Below are 20,415 nucleotides of genomic sequence, written 5' to 3'. Positions count from 1 at the left end.
AGTGAGTAGTAGTGAGTGCATGAGTGAGTGAGTGAAGTGAGTGAGTGAGAGTGAGTAGTAGTGAGTGAGTGAGTGAGTAAGTGAGTGAAGTGAGTGAGTGAGTGAAGTGAGTGAGTAGTAGTGAGTGAGTGTGAGTGAGTGTGAGTGAGTGAGTAGTAGTGAGTGAGTGAGTGAGTGAGAGAGTGAGTAGTAGTGAGTGAGAGTGAGTAGTAGTGAGTGAGTGAGTGCGTGAGTGAGTGAGTGAGTGCGTGAGTGAGTGTAGTAGTGAGTGAGTGAGTGAGTGTGAGTGAGTGAGTGAGTGAGTGAGTGAGTGAGTGAGTGAGTGAGTAGTAGTGAGTGAGTGAGTGAGTGAGTGAGTGAGTGTGAGTGAGTGAGTGAGTGAGTGAGTGAGTGAGTGAGAGAGAGAGTAGTAGTGAATGAGTGAGTGAGTGAGTGAGTGAGTGAGTGAAGTGAGTGAGTGAGTGTGAGTGAGTGAGTGAGTGAGTGAGTGAGTGAGTGAGTGAGTGAGTGAGTGAGTGAGTGAGTGCGTGAGTGAAGTGAGTGAGTGAGAGTGAGTAGTAGTGAGTGAGTGAGTGAGTGAGTGAGAGAGAGTAGTAGTGAATGAGTGAGTGAGTGAGTGAGTGAGTGAGTGAAGTGAGTGAGTGAGTGAGTGAGAGTGAGTAGTAGTGAGTGAGTGAGTGAGTGAGTGAGTGAGTGAGTGAGTGCGTGAGTGAAGTGAGTGAGTGAGAGTGAGTAGTAGTGAGTGAGTGAGTGAGTGAGTGAGTGAGTGAGTGAATTAATAAGCTAGTGAAGTGAGTGAGTGAGTAGTAAATGAGTAAGTGAGAGAATAAGTGAGTGAAGTGAGAAAGTAAGTGAGTGAGTGATTGAGTGAGTGAATAAGTGAGTGTAAGTAAGTGAGTGTGAGTAAATAAGTGAGTGAGTGAGTGAGTGTGAGTAGTAAAATAGTAAGTGAGAGTGAATAAGTGAGTAGTAAGTTGGTGAGTGAGTGAGTAGTAAATGAGTGAGTGTGAGTAAATAAGTGAGAAAGTGAGTGAGTGAATAAGTAAGTGAGAAAGTGAGCGTGTGAGTGAGTGAGTGTGAGTAGTAAGAGTTAGTAAGTGGGAGTGAATACTGTAAGTAAGTAAGTGAGTGAGTGAGTAAGTGAGAAAGTGAGCAAGTAATTAAATGAGTGAATGAGTAAGTGAGTGAGAATTTTTTTTCTGTGCCTACACAAAGTATCAGACTCCTTATTTTGCAACACTTTTTGGTGTTATTGACTTACTTAAAAATAGAAAAATCCTGATTATTTTTTAAAACAAAAGATAATACATCAATGAATTCAATTCGCAAGTATAACAAACTGTCAGTATACAGCAGATCTGTGTCAATAAATATTGAACACACATCACATATGCTGTAGCCATTATGATTTAATATATAAGGTGCTATGTATTGCTGGGCAAAGTGAGAATTAATGTAAATGTACAGTATATGACTGCATTCACACAGTCAGTGTTTGGGGCTGAATTGTGCATTTGGGAGAATGACAAATAAAGTGGCCAAGATAAAGAAAAGAAAAATATATTTTAAAATTCCTTAGAAATGTACCTTTTTGTATTCATGTTGGTTTAATATGTTTTTTTTTAAACGATAGAGTAAAAAGTAAAAACATTTTCCTTAAACCTTGAATACATGTGAATGTACAATAAATTCTTAATAATTATTTTCAAGAGGTTTTAAATACAATTTTCTACCTGAACTAACCTTGCATTGTCATAAAATATTATCTGATATTTTGGGAAACATGCTATAATATCCATGTTAATCCATAAACCCTTTTTAAATATTTAATGCCTTTTTTCTAAGAAATAATAATAAACTATTATGCTAAATCACTTGATAAGGATTCTCAAGAATTTCATAGTTTTAACTAGTATTTTTTTTCCATTACACTGGCTGCATTAGTCATGTTTCCATCCACCTATTTTTATGCCAAATTTGGAACGTCGCATAAAAAAACATTGGATGAAAACGCTAAGATGCGCATTCATTTTTTTTTTGTGTAATTTATTTTTGTGTTATATATTTACTAGTTATTTATGACATACGAAAAAAAACTACAGTAGGGTTTTTTCACGTTTCAAATGTATTCAACGCTGGGTTATTCTAAACCCAGGGCAAAAGCAATCCTGGATTATCTTGCTTCACGTTTCACACAGCTCATAATTACCCAGGGTTAACAATTAATCCTGGGTATTCATAAGGATATATGAATACACTCTGGGTGAACGTCCTTATTTGCATATTTGTGGAGTCAGTGTCACTGATTGGTCGAATGCTGCATGCTATATGTTTACATAAAGGCTCTAGCGTATTTTATCCTGAATGGAACATTTTGATTATAAAGGCAAGAATGAAACGATCTCTTCTTCACTCTAACTGTCAGTCATTTTTGACCAAAAATTTTTACGTTTTTCTTTTTTTGTTGTTGAATTTTTTTACTTCATTGGAATGGAACGAAACTTGGTAAAGGTTTTGGCACTTGCTATGTGAAAAAAAATAAAAAATAGAATAAAATCATGGACAGGATTTGAAAAGGTCAAATGGTCATGTAAAAAACAGTCACACTTGTGCTCCTCGCGGTCGAAAATGACCACATAGGAAATGAATGGGAGATGAATTTTATCTAGTGAAAACTTTTGGTACTGCAGCCCAAACGAAATCTTACTGAAAGCTCATCAAGCTCAAATTTGAAACACAACTTGTTTAGATTTATGGCTTTGATTTTCTTGCAGTTTTAGAGTAAAATGTGATTTTCAAAATATAAATTTCATATAAAAATTTAAAATAGCATTTTTGTGCATTTTTCATAACAATACACATAAAATTATGTTACTTTTTAAAACGTTTTTCACTTCAGCAATAATCTGCCAAGTGTCGTCTTTGAAAAGAGATCAAACTTGAAGTCTGTGCTCTAAAGCATTCAAGACTTACCACAGTTTAACTTGGAAATTTAATTTTCAGGTCTATGCTCAAAATGTGAATAAATGGATTATAAATACAGCGTAAATTTAATTTAGTATAAAATAATCTCCTAAAATAACAAATTATTAAATAAAAAACATTATCAAACTAAAATATAATACATTAATTTCATTGACAAAAAAATAAAAATCTGGTCATTTTTGACCGACACGTGAAGAGCACCAGAGGGGTAAATGAATCATGCAAGGTGATTTACTAAGGTTTACGCTAGTTCATTTACTGGTATTTGCACCAATATTTACCACCCAAAAACAGCATATCTTAAACCAGACGGCAGACGCTAATTTGCACGGCTCTTTCATTCGCCAGTAGATCACATGAAGAACTTTCCACTCCCGTCAAATCTTTTATGGGATTGAGATGAGCTCTCACACTAATTTGCCCTGTTTAGTACATCTGACGCAATTCAGTTTCAAATAGGTTCCAAATATAGTCTATAGATGAAACAGCAAGCGTGCGTGTGTGTGTGTGTAGTCCAGACAGGCATAAAGAAGAGAGACAAGCATGGCTTAAAGCTGACTGGGTATCCAAAGCATTGCTCTCTCTCTCTATCTCTCTCTCTCTCTCTTTCACTCTCTCTCTCTCTCTTTCACTCTCTCTCTCTCTTTCACTCTCTCTCTCTCTCTCTCTCTCTCTCTCTCTCTCTCTCTCTCTCTCTCTCTCTCTCTCTCTCTCTCTCTCTCTCTCTCTCTCTCTCTCTCTCTCTCTCTCTCTCTCTCTCTCTCTCTCTCTCTCTCTCTCTCTCTCTCTCTCTCTCTCTCTCTCTCTCTCTCGGCAGAGCTACAGAAGACTCTTTGTGTAAACAGAGAGAGGGTAGTTTGATCAGGGGAAAGTGCCTATTGTCTCTCCTGATGTCCCCTGACTGGAGTGCTAAATAAACTCAAAGCCACACAGAACGAGAGCTGAACAAACCATCCATCCGAATCCACACACACACACACATTCTGGCATGATCTTGCGGTCGCGCCTGAGAGTCACCGAAACTAAGGACATGCCGGACACCCACAGATCAACCCATTTGCACTAATCCAGCCCAATTTAAACCCTGCGACCCCATCAGGACCTCAATCCCTCTTCAGAGCGGGACCTGCGGTCAAGCCCTCCTGACCACACACACATAATATCAGCCCTGAGGATGAAGAGGTCTGGAGGGATGTTTCGCCTTGTATTGATTGGCAAAGATGAAGGAAAAGGGAAAGAAAAGTCGCCGTCATAAACACACGCTTTTAATTTCCGCAACCAAATGAATGACCTCGCACATGGCGGACTGGTAACAACTCTTTTGTGCTCATGTCAGATAATAGTTCATTTGAAAGGAAATAAAAACATGAATAAAGCACAAAACTTAAATTCTACGATTTTAGGACACCTGAACATCTCAAAAGATTTAAATAAGCATTTTCGTCATCAGCTTTGGTTGAAATAAAATGGACCCTCTCTTTTCCACTTCCCAACAAAACTCATGTAACAATGAAAAACAAATAATGCACATTAACTGTATACTTTTCTGTTTTCTGTGTGGAATTTTAAGTGGGTATATCAGATAGTTTGTTTTGTCAACTTTTACTAACACACTAGCATATATAGAGGAACACAGAGCTCACAGACATGGACTGAAATGAGAATTTCTATCATCTTCATACCTGACGTGCTTCAGACCTCCAAAATCCATTGACTGATTTCGTTGGGGCGATGGTGACCACAGGCGGGGTGCCTGTAGGCGGGACCAGGCTGGTACCCATGGCAACCCGCTTAGGCGTACTGACCGGAGAAATGTGATTGGTCACCGGGGAGGAAACATGTGATGACTCGCTACTAATAGAACCTAAAAAAGAGAAGATAGATGAATTTGAAGAGTTGAAGTTTGGATAATTTTAGTTTTCAATTGTAGTCTTTTAAGAAGGCATCTGAAATGATAAACTAAGTGCAAAGTAGTGTTGTCAAAAACAGAGATTTTTTTATACACATCAATACTGAAAAATCTGAAACGCTTCCAATACCAATTTCCCACAGAATAGATACACGATAGCAACTGCGCTTTCTCTCTCTCTCTCTCTCTCTCACACACACACACACACACAAACCCGCCTCCCCTCACTCACATTAGTTGCATTTGCTCCAGCTGAATATTGTTGGTGTTACAGGGCTTGAATTTCGGCGTGGGATTGCATGTATTGTGCAAAATTTTACTAATTCCCACAGATTTTGTGCTCACACCCAGTAGTCCAAGTACTTACTTGAGTTTGTTTTCGCTGCTTATTGCGCTTAGACCGTCAAATACACACAAAATAATGTCAAAACGCGGGTCTTGGCGAGTATTCACGTAAACACAGTCAGTTATGTAAACAGTAAACAGTTGATAAAGAAAAGGCGTGTGTATAAACGCATGTGATCCTTGCATCTTAAAGTGACAGCAGCCTAATAAACCCGCTTCCAAATTATGAGATAATATTAAAATGATCTATATGGCAGTTTTCCCCATGGTATCAATGTCAAAATTGTGGCTAGAGAAAATGCTGAGTGGCTAATCGCATATATATTTACAGTAGTCAACATTTGAAGTGGAGCAAAACCTTTCATCAAAGTTATACATGAATCTTGAATAATACCCGTTCTTGTATTAGGACAACTTTGATGAACTTTTTTGATCCATTTCAAATGTTGACTACTGTATATGTGTGTATATATATATATATATATATATATATATATATATATATATATATATATATATATATATATATATATATATATATATATATATATATATATATATATATATATATATATATTATATATATATAAAATAATAAATAAATAAATAATTATATTTATTTATTTATTTATATATTTATAAATAAATAAATAAATATATATAAATATATTTATTTATTTATTTATTTATAAATACATATATATAAATAAATAAATAAATATATATAATTATTTATATATTTATATATTTATATATATATATATATATATATATATATATATAAAACATACATACATACTCATCATGACCACACTTTATATCGATACATTAATCCCATATAATTAATTTAATAAATAAAAAAATCAGATTCATAAATTAGATTCAACAATCCTGAATCTTCCACATCTCAACGAGCCTGAAGTACATGCGCTAAATACTGTTTCTGACTTACAAACGTAAGTTTCTGACAAAGAAGAGTGCCGTTCTTCAATCTGAGAGGGACGTATAATAACATCAGAGCCAACAACAGACTATCTAGACTAGTAGAAGCAAAGAAAGGGGGATGTATTTGTACGTGTGTGGATGCCAGACAGAACTAACAACTTGTCAGATGAAGTGAACATACATCATCACTTCCCTGACTGCCAACCTCGCCGCTATCAAAGCCCCGTTGGGCTGTCAGATCAGATGCCAGTTTAAAGAGATAAAGAAACAAACACTGCCATCTCCCTGCGGTAAACACACATGAACACGCACTCATTCCTCCAAACCCCCACCACGGTAATACAGCGCTTTACTGTGATCAAAGACAAAATGAGTGAGTGAGTGTGTGTGTGTGTGTGTGTGTGTGTGTTAAGCATGCACACATACATATCTGCGTTGTCTAAGACACTCCAAAATCTAAAACAAAGACATTCTTTGTGTCTCACAACAAAATGTATAAAACTTTACATTAACAATAACGTTTCTATGTCACATTTGATAAAAGCAGCTGCTAAATGAATAAATGTCTATGAATATTTAATGCACAGCGCTCTGGAAAATAATGTTTAATTCTAATTGGTCAAAATCAGCACTGAACAATCAAATGTGTTTGTATAATGTCGGCTGAATAGTATTTAGTCCATGGTGATTATGTGGCAACATGGTACGTTTACTTTAATATCTCTCATATCATTCTACAGTCTCTCTATACCAAATCAAATTATTTAATTAATTGCTACTAACATACGAATCAAAACTATTAGTTATCATCTGCAGTAAAAACAGCCCTGGAGGACTTTGGTATTTATTTTATGATATGAACTTTAGATGACTAGAAGCAATAAAACAAAAATGTCACTTGAAAGAAAAAGACACAATTAAAGACCTGGAGGAGAGAGGAAGACATAAATATGTGAGCTTGATCACTGTAAAAAAAAAAAAAAAAAGTTGCTGCCTTAAATTTTTTAAGTACAATCAACTTGGATGTTTAAGTCATTTCAACTTAAATTACATTAAACTGACTTAAAAAAAAAGTTGAATCTTGTATAACTTATAAAACCAAGTTGAAAATTGCTTAACTTATTGTGATGAGTTAAAGCAATATAAAAATATGTTGATCATAACGTTTTTTCATTGCAGATTAAAAATGTATCTTTTAATATTGTAACAGTGTTCTAGTTGCTAGGTAGATTACTTCCTGCATCGTAATTCTGGTTGAATTGGGATTTTAACAGTGAGGTGGTAGATTATTAAATAATTTAAGCTCAAATCATTAGTTCACATCCATGTATTTATCTATTTAGCAATGGCAATTATAGCAGTGTAATAAGCGGGATAATGTACGGCGATATACAAGATCTGGTCACCCTTGCAATAATGAACGGCTAACTGTACATGATCCCTTCCATAATATGCACTTCTTGTGGTTTCGATTGCAGCGAGTGTGAGTGAGAAATGACTTTTCCTCATTAAGACAGAAACCTACACAAGGCTTGAAAACCACACAAGCACAGAAAAAACCTATTGCCGCTAAAAGCACTATCTATATAAGACACCCAACACAAAGAGTAAAGTAGGTCAGCCCTCCTCGGAGCGCTTGTGTCTGCCAGAGAGCTGATAAGAAGTCAATACTCCGGGTTTTGTACTTCTTCACTCCTTTTGTGTTCAATTTTGCTTTACTCTTTTACATACCTGCTAGATTTCTACCTAGAAATCCCTGACAACTAATACTAAATGGTTTATACAAAGGGAAGTGCCACTATTACTATTGCCAAAACTTATGGTTAGGGTTTTCTCAGAAGAGAAATAAACTCATCCTACACTGACTGTATACAACGGATATATATGATATTGACTCATATTGTGGAAATCTACATTTTTTGCTTTGTAAACAATAAAACTGGTGAAAAATAGCCAAAACTTACATTGAAAGTGACTTGTAAAAAAAAAAAAGTAACTTAATTGTATTGTATGTGCACATTTTTCAAGAACTTTTCCTAGCAGAAAATATAATTTTGATGAAATAAAAGACCACTTAAGTGTACTTAAAGTACAGTTTCATGACTGTTTCTTTACACACTTACTTTAAGCACACTTAAAAAGTTTGAATTTTAAATAATTGTTTTAGTAATTTAGAAGTACACTTATTTCGATGTAATACTAACTCACATTAAAAACTTAAGCCTTTTTTAAGATTTACGCAATTAAATTAATAATAAAATTCCATCAAATTGAATTAAAAAATCCTTATGTATTTTAATTGAATAATTGATTAAGGATTGTTGAATTATTCAATTAAACTACGTAAGGATTATTCCATATAATTTGATGGAATTTTACTATTTATCAAATTGCGTAAATCTTAAAAAAAGGCTAACAGTTTTGAGTGTGTAAAGTACATGATTATAATTTTTCAAGATTACATTTAAAGTTAATATATTTTAAAATGTACTAAACTGCAACTTCATCACTACAAATGGGGAATTACAAATATATTTAAGTACATGGAACACAAGTTTCAATAAAAAGTACATTTTAGTTTACCGTAAGTTCTTGTCAAAACATTCAACAGAAGCCTTTAACCAAATTTCAATAGAGGTAATTAAGAAATGTCACATTCAGATGTACTTCAATTCCACTTAAATGGGTCAAAAAGCACTTTAAGTTCAACTAATTGCATTTAAAATAAATTTAAACTATGATATATTTTTATTTAATTATACATAACATGCAGCAACACATTCAATTCACATTTTGCACTTAATATATTGTTATAAAGTATATATTTTTTTAAAGGTATGCTAAATTGTATGCTAAGGGTAGCTAGCAATGGGCAAAAACCACTCACAACACAACAAAAGAAAAGAACATCTAGTTTTACTTTACTCTTTTATATAATCTTTATCTGATCGCTCTGGCAATATTTTAATTGTTTACAGTCATGCTATCAAACTCTTGAGGGAACAAAGAAAGTGAGAAAGAAAGTTGAGAAAATACATGTGTATTTGGGTTGGTGTGTGGGTGTGGGTGTGTGTGTGTGTGGGGGGGGGGGGTGTCAGTTAGGTACTACTACAAGCATCAACAAGGACACATTCACAAAAGCATGTGTGCATTCGGAGAAGCACGCACACACACACAAACCAAAAGCCCCAAAGCCACCAAAGCCTTAAACAAAAGACAGCTTTTCCAAACAGGCTTAGCAATCTGAGACAGAGCATTGACTGTCATTGAATTACCCTAGTCAAAGAGTGTATGAATGCATAAAGTGGTAAGCAAAGGCAGAGCAGTATGCACAGTGTGATAAACTCACAGAGACAGCAGTAAAAAGACACTTAGAGAAGGTCTATAGAAATTACTGGCATACAAGCTCTTAACCAATCAATATAATCCCTTTCTCTCCGTCTCGAAGCTTTAGAGAGAAGAATATCATGATCACTCACAATGGATCATGTCGATAAACACATGGCCAAACCATGAGAAAGCTTTAGACATTGTTAGATCATTTAGGCCGCTTGTTTTTCTTCACAACATAATGCAATTGAATAGCTACTTTCAGTTTCAACCCATGGTTTTTTTTTGTTTAATGTAAGTTGAAAAAATTGACAGCAACAATTTTGTGGATCTTACATGCCACGCCAAGACAACAGTAGAAAACATTGTCTGAGAACTTGATATTGTATGTAATGAGCATTATCAGAGTTTTTGTGTGAGTGTGTGTGTTCAGGTTTTTTGCCGTTGACTACAACAATTACACAGACAGATGGGCAGCTGAATGTTGTGCCAGCCATCTGAAATGCTGCAAACCCATATGCAAATATTATTCAAATCTATTCACAATTTGTTGACAGAAAGCACCACCCACACTCATACACACGCTGAGCAAAGAATGGATGTCCATATTACACGCATACATATGGCGGTGTGCTTGTTTACATTCTGCATTAAACGACTTACTGCAACTACGCTAATGGTAATTACACAACAATGCATAATATATAAGTGACCATGTAAGTGGTGGCTAATGTTATTGTTGTTAAACAAAACAAAACAAACAAAAAATAAAAAGCAAAAATCACAAAACAAAGCAAAATGAAAAGCAAAACAAACAAAACAAAACGAAAAACAAATGAAAACACAAAATTACAAAACAAATCAGGCAAACAAAACAACATACAAAACAAATCAGAAACAAAAGAAAACAAAATTACAAAACAAATCAGACAAACAAAACAAAGTACAAAAAAACAGAAACAACAAAATAAATGAAAACGCAGTCACAAAACAAAACAGACAAACATAATATAAAAAACAAAACAGAAACAAAAGAAAAAAGAAAACAAAATTACAAAACAAATCATACAAACAAAACAAGACAAATTACAAAACAGAAATAAACAAACTAAATGAAAACGGGGGGAAAAAAACAGAAAACAAAACAAAAAAGCAAAACAAATTGCAAAACAAAACAGAAACAAAGCAAAAATAAATGAAACCAAAATCAAAGCAAATCAGGAAAATAAAATTAATTAATTAAGAAAACACCAAATATCTGCCAAGATTATTAAGACTCCTTATGATTTTAAAAGACCTACTTGGTAGAAACAGCCTAGTTAAGCTCTGCTGAGTGACTACAGCAACATATTGCCTTTTCCCCCAGACATCATGTGTGAGATGATAAAGAGAAGAGCTTGAGGACTGATGGGTGAAGAGGAGAGGAAAGGACACACTCACCTCGTGGCTCTTCGGCCTGTTTGGCGAGCTTGCGGAGGGCGGCAGCGAATCCGGAGTGTCCAGACTGGGACGCCGGGCTCCCGCCGATGGGGGACGGAGTGAGAGGGCTTACAGTGGCCATGGTGCATGGTGCCGCCGAGATCATTCCTAAAGCTGGGGACTTCGGCTCATGGCTCATACCTGCAGGGAGAGAAGGACAGAGACAAACAGATTCAGAATGAATATTCAGAGGAAAAGAAGAGGTTGGCGTTAAGCCCGAACCCATTCAAAACAGCCTCGAATTTAAGATTGAATTCAAATCGATCGCTCTAGTTGTGGAACCAGTGGAACCACATGCTTTGAGCGTGTGTGTGTGTGTGTGTGTGTGTAACAGGTTCTGTTCAAATAAAAATACATTTCAATAGTTCAATAACAATGAATTACACAAACTGATAGTGATATAAATTTGCATGCGTTGCCTGTGATGATTTAGCACCTGATACATGAAGTGGTTTGGAACTGATCCAAATACACCTAAAAAACCCTGAAGAATTCAACTATGAAAAGGTCAAACCACCAGCATGAAAATGGTTTTACATTTTATCGTTATTCATTTAGCAGATTTATCCAAATTTTATCCAAAGTGAAATCCTACAACAGAAGTGACTCATTCTAAAGTGACAGTAACATTAGAAGAGCTGGAAAACAAAGTACCAAAATTTGGCAAGAAAAGTACAAGCTACTTCAGAAATGTAGGTTTGACAAAACCAAGAGAAACGTGTGTGTGGGTTTTATTTTTTTATTTTATTTTATAAATACATGTAGGGGAGAACAGAGAATACTTGCATTAGGTGCACTGTAATAAAACAATGTGTTAGGTAACCCGGCATTTGCTACATTTACATTAACGAGTGTCAAAAAACATTATTTAATATGATTGAATCAATCGGACTACATTTTTGGACTAAATCAAACACATTTAAAAGTGAATTGTACGTGTTAAGTTCCAACTCTAAAGTGTGAGGGTTTTACAGCTTCCTTCCTTTGTGTATCTCTCTCTCACACCTCCAGCTATCCCTCACTGCAGCGTCTCTACCAGAAACAAACAAAAGCGTGCTTTATCGTGATAAACTGTGCCTCACCCCTTGCCCTTCTGCTGAACCGAGCAAAACAATTAATAATGAACTTAGAGCAGTTAGAAGAGCTGGCAGCAGCATCCTCTGCCATCAGCCACAACTTCATTACGACTTAATGGAGCCGTGCGCATCCAAACACGCAGCGTAACGGAACATAATATGTCCTGTAGTTGATCTTAAATAACACTGTAATTCAGGCCCAATGTAACACATAATTCAAAAACAAAACCAAATCAAGTTAAAAAAAAATAATAAAAAAAACTTGTAAATGGTTTAATCGATTAAGAATCTCTAACATCTATCCATCTATTCATCCATCTACCAATCTACCCATCTATCTACCCAACCATCCATCCAACCAACTGTCTGTCTGTCTGTCTGTCTATCTATCTATCTATCTATCTGTCCATCTATCTGTCCATCTATCTATCCATCTATCTATCTATCTATCTATCTATCTATCTATCTATCTATCTATCTATCTATCTATCTATCTATCCATACATCTGTCTGTCTGCCTGTCTGTCTGTCTATCTGTCTGTCTGTCAACAAAACAAAACAAAATCAAGTAAAAAAAAAAAAGTATGGACTCTTTCTGCTTTCGCAGTGAAATAAAAAAAAAAAGTATGGACTCTTTCTGCTTTCGCAGTGAAATAAAAAATAAAATAAAGTATTCAAATACTCCCATCTATCTATCTGTAAAACAAAACAACATATGGCCCTTTAACAGTTTTCGTAGTGACCAAACAACAACAAAAAAATAGCACTATAATTCAGACACAATGTAACATAATTTGAAAACAAAACAGTGAACTCAAAGTGAACTAAAAAAAAAGGAAAAAAATGTATGGCCTGTTTTTTTAACTAAAAAGAAAAATACAATCAAGTTTAAAAAAAACTAAGCAAAATGTATGGCATCTTAGAGCTTTTGTAGTGAAAAAAAAAAAAAAAAAAGGCAAAAGAAAATGAAGTAAAAATTTTTTTTTTTTTTTAAATCCCAACCCAAACCAGATATGGTTAAATGAATTAAGAATCTATCCATCTAATGTATCTTTATATGCATTATGCAAAGATGCTTCATAAAAAGGTTAGCTATAATCCTCATATATATGATAACAATCAAGTGCAGCATTATAACAGAGACACTGTTCTCCCTGCCATAAAGAGAACCGCCATTTCAGTCGCTCTCCAATCCTGCTAGGGGCTTATCAATCAAATCATCATATCATGTGCTCTTGAAACACAGCTGTCTCTCGTCCACTCATTTGCGTGCTACAAACAGCCCTCTTCTCTTTATCTCCCTCATTCTCCTTCTCTTGACAAACATTCTCAATCATTCTGCTACTGAACTCACATGCGTTCCCCACCCCCCTCCTCTCTTCTCTGCTGCTCACACTTTCCCTCCTGGATAGTGTCAGTCAGAGATAACAGAGAGTCTCTGGTCGCTGTGGAAATGAGAAAAGCCACAGGTATTTTACGACACACACACAGCCCACCCAACACAGACGAGCAGAGAGTGATTTATAAGCAGTAATTTCAAGGAGTGGGAGCGAGATAACATTTATTTCCCCTAGGATGCCTTAAATACGGTGGCCAAGAGAGCTCAACACGCTGAAACTGAAAAAAACACATGCAAATAGAAAAAACACCAGCAATTTAAGAAAACGCTTTAATCAGTTTGACAACACGTGCTGCAAATACTCACAACGCAACCAAATACAGAAACACACTGCAAATACTCACAACGCAACCAATTACAGAAACACGCTGCAAATACTCACAACGCAACCAAATACAGAAACACACTGCAAATACTCACAACGCAACCAATTACAGAAACACGCTGCAAATACTCACAACACAACCAAATACAGAAACACACTGCAAATACTCACAACGCAACCAAATACAGAAACACGCTGCAAATACTCACAACGCAACCAAATACAGAAACACACTGCAAATACTCACAACGCAACCAAATACAGAAACACACTGCAAATACTCAGAACGCAACCAAATACAGAAACACTGCAAATACTCACAACGCAACCAAATACAGAAACACGCTGCAAATACTCACAATGCAGCCAAATACAGAAACACACTGCAAATACTCAGAACGCAACCAAATACAGAAACACACTGCAAATACTCACAACACAACCAATACAGAAACACACTGCAGATACTCACAACGCAACCAAATACAGAAACACACTGCAAATACTCACAACGCAACCAAATACAGAAACACTGCAAATACTCACAACGCAACCAAATACAGAAACACGCTGCAAATACTCACTAATTACTCACTTAATTAGTCAACTGGCATGTTTAACAAAATATTCCACACTATTGCACATCTATTCACACAGAGACACACCTACACCTCAAACTACCACATAAGTGTTATAATCCCTGATCAAGCAGGATTTACTGTAGGCCTGTGGCTTATTAACCTCACACCTCTGAGTCACATATACAAACACAGATACTGACTAAACTCATCAGATCTCTAGCTGGCCGAGAATGAATGGCCAAACCTTTAAAATGGCTCTCTAAAAGCACCCAAGGCTTGTTATGTGAAGATCTCCTCTCTCTCAAAGATGAAATCCTGCTGTGCTGTTTTTCCCAGAGGCTTTAGCTGTGGTAGAGTCAGCAAAAAACAGTCCCACAGTCTTCTGCTCCCCACTGGCTCTCTAATAAGCTTGTTCATTAAACAGTAGAGCCAATGCAAATTGACCCAGCCCTTGTCGACATGACCGGCTCATGTAAATTCAATGGGAGAAACAGCAGGAATAAAAGACTGGGTGATGGATGATGTGTCAAAGTGCTTTGTTGGGCACAAATGAACACACTCACACACATGCATGTCCATAATGATGACAGACAAGCATTGATGCATGAGCGACTACAGAGATCTGCTACCCTCGGCATTCATTAAGACTAGATAAAGCACCTCACACACACCTGCCTTCTGCTCATTAACCCATGTGTGTGAGTGTATGTGCACATTTCACTGACAACATTAAAGATGGATGAGGATTAAGACGGTACTGATACTTCCAGAGAGAAATTCACTAATTGGTTTAGACTTCAATAGAGATTGATAACTAGAGAGAATGTTGATCACAAAGCTACTCATCACAAAGGGCTTAAAGGTTGAAGACCTTAGACTGAGGTGTAAGTCCCTAAACAACTCTACGTGCCATCACTGAAGCCCTTACACTAGCCTTGAATGTCCTTGATTAACTTTGTATTGATTTTCCTGGATCTGGCTGCAGTAATTTACACTTATCCACAACCTGTAGATCTCAAAGCTGATTTAGCACATTTAGGACTGTATTTTCTTGGGATAACAGAGCTTCCCAATTTACAGTGCTTTGAAAGGCTCACTACCTTATCCGCGCTCCCAAACCACTGGTGCCCCACAAGGTTCGGTAATTAGTCCCTTATACTTCTCCATTTAGGCCAGATCACTCTGTACTAGCATCCAGTCATGTGGCGTCTCTAATCGTTGCTTCTCTGACCACACTTGACAGTTCATCTCTCATTCCCATTTTGGTCTTATAATTTGGTCTGATTATAATATGTGGTCTAATAAACCACACTAATATTTACTTTGAATTCAAGACTAGGATACTCTTCGTCCCAGACAAGAGCTTTCCCACGGTCACGATCTTTATCTCTGGTGACGGTCTCAGTGTTGTCCCCTCTAGGTGCAAAAAAAATCCTTTGAGGTTGTTTTAGACAACAAGCTCTCCCAAGCTTTACAATGGGGACTTTTTTGCCAACTTAGCCAACAAACAATACTCCAGGGTTTGTCAACTCCAGTCCTGGGGACACCACCTCCCAAAATGTTTTAGATGTCTCACTAATTAAAACACCTGATTTAACTCATCAGCTTGTCAACGTGTTAGACATCAAAAACATTCTGGGATATGGGTCCAGAGGACTGGAGTTGACAATTTATGGGGATTCTATCATGTTACGCCTCTTTCTAGATCCCTAAAGTCAATCAAATTGAAGATGCCATTTCTGGCTGGGCAGAATGACTATCACAGGAGGTCCCTGGGCACATGTCTCCGGAGGTGACCTGGAGTTAAGTTTGCAATGTACTTGGGGACCTGGTGTTCAGGTCAGACTCTCTGAGGGGCCTTTGTCGCTGTATGCACCAAGGGGCCCACAGGCCCTAGTGGTCAGCTTGCACTGTATTCACTGAGGGCCCCGATGTTAAGCTAATTTTGGTAGTCTCGGGTAGTGTGGCCTGAGGTTTGAGGCCCCTGGAAGTATTGTCAAATGTCAATTATTTAACACAGCAGACACCCCATGGATAAGCTACTTCTACTCTCCTAGCTCAGAATTTCCAAACCTTGGTCATGGAGTACAGTACCTTCCCCACTGCACATTTGAGATGTTTTCCTAATAAAACACTGGACCTAGAAACTTGAGACACACCTTTTCAAGTTTCTCCTCTTAAACTTATTAAGCTCACACCCAAGATATTTTAAATATATGTACAACAAACAAAACCACAGACTTCCTACTAGCATACTGAACATTCCTTTATTCTCATTATGTTCCTATCCATCAGCACTGCAAATTGTTGACTCATTTGAGGACACAAGATGATTCATCTTTAGACACCTGAGCATAGCTATATATATATACACACAACTGTTGTAGCATTTGCAGGTCTTTATAATCAAGGCTCTTGTGGTATAACCTTAGCACTTGACCCATATCCTCAGCCTCCTGTTCTGGTAATTGCCGATTACATGCGTACTTTCTTGTTAGTCATTTTGAAAGGGTTATGAACATAAATGAAGCATTACAGTCTGTAGTACACTTTCACCTTGTTTTAAAAGGAAAAGCAAATGAGAATGTGAGTAACCTTAGCAGGTTTTACTTGACTTCTCTACACACAGAACCACATCAAACATAAAAGGTACTGTACCTCAAAGTTACCACATAACTATAAATGCTACAGTACAGAACTCTAGTTCTCTCAAATGCACAAAATACACCTTTTATTCAAAGAAATACATAGGCACCTAGTTTTGTTCATCAATGGTTCAGAAGTTAATGTCTAAGATATTTAGAATAGACCCTTCACAGATATGACAAACAAGGGTTTGCATTGCCATTCATTTCCAAGAGATCCAAAACAGCTTCAAACAATGAGCTCAGACGTTTGTGACTTTTAAAAATTACGCTCAACAGAATGAAGAAGTTATAATGTCAAGCTTTAAGTTTACACTTACTGGAGCTTACAGTAAATACTCTTAGCAGTTGGACCCACAGCTTTGTGTGTGATTGGGCAGCAGGAAATGACTAGCAAAAAAAGTGAAAGCTTTTGTTACAACCCACGCTGTCCCATCTGAAGGGATGCTTGGCATCTGTAAGCCCCTAAAACTGCTGACAGACATCAAAGTATGCTGGGTAAGTGTTTATGCTTTGGGAATATGTCCACTGTCACGATGTACGCAGTGCTGATTGGTCATTTTGAATATATAGGGTTTCTGAGGTCAAATATAGGATTAAAAAAAAGATGGTGTTCCTCTCGTATTTTCATGTCTTGTCATTTTCCTTTCTTGGACAACTAGAGGCACATGTTTTTTGGTCTTTAAGTCAGGCTTTTGACCACTGTCTCTCCCCCTGCCTCTTATCTGTGTCATGGCATCTTATTTCATGTGGTTCTTTTAAGGCCACATATACATTTTCTGTTTCTGTTTCTGTTTGTTTTGTTTTTTTTACAAAAACGCATCACTTCACTTCAGAAGTCCTTTATTAACCCCCTGGAGCAGTATGGATTACTTTCATGATGGATGGATGCACTTTTATAGGCTTCAAAAATCTCCGTTATATTCACTCCCATTATAAAGCTTGGAAGAGCCAGGATATTTTAATATAACTCTGATCATGTTTGGCGGAAAGAAGAAAGTCATATACGCCTGGGATGGCTAAAAGGTGAGAAAAATGATGGGGTAATCTTCATTTAGGCTAATGATTCAGGTAGGCTTTTTCTTAAGTTTTAAGATGCCAACATTAATTTTTAATAGTATTAACATTCTCCTGTCACTTCAGCCCAACAGACATGTCCAAAACGAGGACCACAGTGCAAACACCCGACGTGTGTGTGTGTGTGTGTGTGTGTGTGTGTGTGTGTAAATACATATAGCAGCTGACCAACATCAGTTAAAGGAGCAGCAGAAATCTGAGCTAATCCCGATACAGTCCGTCTCTGAGGGTTTAACCCTGCTGACTACACACACACACACAGTTGGCACAAGGTTTTTCATTTTATAATCCATCCACAACACCCTGTTAATCAATCGGAAAACCAGAGATTATCAAAAACATACTACTGAAACACAAAACCAAGCTGCTGAAGTTGCCGTATAGCCTCGCATCTCACAATAAAGTGTAGATTTTAAGTCATAGTACATTAAATAACAAAAAAATATACTTTAAATTTGAATATTTAGCATTTTTTTTAAATAAAAAAAAAAATTTTCGAAAAATTGTCCAATAGAAAATAATGAAAAATTGCTTATGTTCCTCGGATACAGGTGATTGCTAAATATATTATATAATATAATATAATATAATATAATATAATATAATATAATATAATATAATATAATATATTTTTAAATGCACATATTTTACACCTGTTTGTTTACCCATCCTACAACACTCCAAGTCATTTTCAGGCAAATCTAACTGCTTAAAAAGGTCAAAGAACAAATGATCGACCAGTCAAATCAGCATTCAAGAACATAAAAATATCTGTTTTCAAGCGGGTTAATGAGTAAATATGAGTCTAGTGGAGTCAGATGGTCAATGAGGAGTTTCTTTCTTTATAGCACGTCTGCTACAGCAACCCACCCCACCCCACACACACACCCACACACCTCGATCCTCTACCACGATAAACTAAAAATCTAACTATTAGTGTAGTATCGTACCACAAAACAATCTTGTACTTACTGTAATATTATACTTACATAGTGCTTTTGCATTAGCATATTTTCAAGCAGTGACATTAGAAGTTTTTTCTATTTGAACTTCAATTGCAATTGTTACTGACTTAATGAAGCCTTAATGTGTGGTTTGTGAGCGTGTCATTACTGTAACTTCTCATTTAACAACTCCTTCTTCATAACACCCAACTCATCCAGTCTTTCCAGTTTAACGCAAACTACAAGTCGTATTTCAGCTTTGCACCTAATCAAATAAAACCTCAGCCGTTAGTTATTTAAAAATGATCTTTCCATGAGACTGGATAATGCAGCTCACATTCTGTCTGTAAACACAGGTATATATAGACAGGTTGCTGGGTAAATAAGACTTTCCACGGTACACTGACATTTATTTGACCACACGAAAAGCCAGAAGAGGAAACAAGAGACTTCAAAAACTTCACATCTATATGTGTGAAACACACAGGATGTGACCAAACCAACAGTTACTGGTTTAACAGTATGGGTTTTTAATTGGACGATAATGATATTTGCAAAGTTGTATGGCCAATAAAATGCCATTATCAGATGTACACAATTTCTTTCTGAAATACTTATTTTTACACAAAATTCATAAAATGCTTATTATTAATAGACAAGACTGTCTGTACATTTCAAATTGGTCAAAAAATAGCAGATTAATCAGTCTGTCCAATACATATTGACCTATTCTGTACTAAAATCAGTCTAAAAATGACATTAAAATGTTTTAGTGAGTTCTCTCTGTGCTTTATGAGATCAGGCTGATCCATTAAGCATTTTTTTTCTCCCTGGACAAATCCATTTAGTTGGTTATTAAACTCATTTGCACAAGATCCCGAAGAGATGCCCGAGATGGATGGAGAATTAACCTTGAGGTGATCGAAAAGCAGAAGGTCATATAACTCACCACGACTCCCTAAGCACTTACGCACAGCCTCAAAATCCAACATTTCACTCAGAGAAGACTGTTAAACAGTTTTGAATATTAATGAGTCTCAACAGAAAGCCAAAGGTCACATCAAGCACATCTTTTTTTTTTTATAAACAAAGCCAATAAAATCAATCTCTCTAATTGGAAGATCGGAATCCCAGGCTCAAACAGAACCATTGCAAAGTAACTGAATAAAAATGACAAGAATAAAGCTAATTGTACACTTGCAGGATGGACCACGCACGACTATGAATGAAAACAAAGCGCCCCACATCACGGAGCTATCCGGCACGCGATGGAGTCCGTAACAAACGCACCCAAAAGCAGAGCTCACTTCAGCCGGAGCTTCTTTATCACGGCCCCGCGTGCGAGAACTCACCTTAACACGGAAGAAAAGCGTAT

General features: G+C 36.5%; 1 protein-coding gene across 1 annotated transcript in view; it reads right to left on the bottom strand.

Moving 5' to 3' along the window:
- gse1a (Gse1 coiled-coil protein a) overlaps positions 1 to 20,415 on the bottom strand; it is a 40,773-nt gene that overhangs the window by 20,229 nt on the left and 129 nt on the right. The window contains exons 1-3 of the mRNA XM_079859992.1: positions 20,393 to 20,415; positions 10,955 to 11,134; positions 4,668 to 4,849 (exon numbers count right to left, since the gene is read on the bottom strand). The exon at positions 20,393 to 20,415 is cut by the window's right edge and continues 129 nt beyond it. Coding sequence (XP_079716118.1) covers positions 4,668 to 4,849; positions 10,955 to 11,132 — 360 coding nt within the window. The 5' untranslated portion in view covers positions 11,133 to 11,134; positions 20,393 to 20,415. The remainder of the gene's footprint in view (positions 1 to 4,667; positions 4,850 to 10,954; positions 11,135 to 20,392) is intronic.

This window comes from Squalius cephalus (genome assembly GCF_949319135.1).
Source record: "Squalius cephalus genome assembly, chromosome: 23".
In the NCBI taxonomy this organism is placed as follows: Eukaryota; Metazoa; Chordata; class Actinopteri; order Cypriniformes; family Leuciscidae; genus Squalius; species Squalius cephalus.
This window is presented reverse-complemented; position numbering and strand designations above follow the sequence as displayed.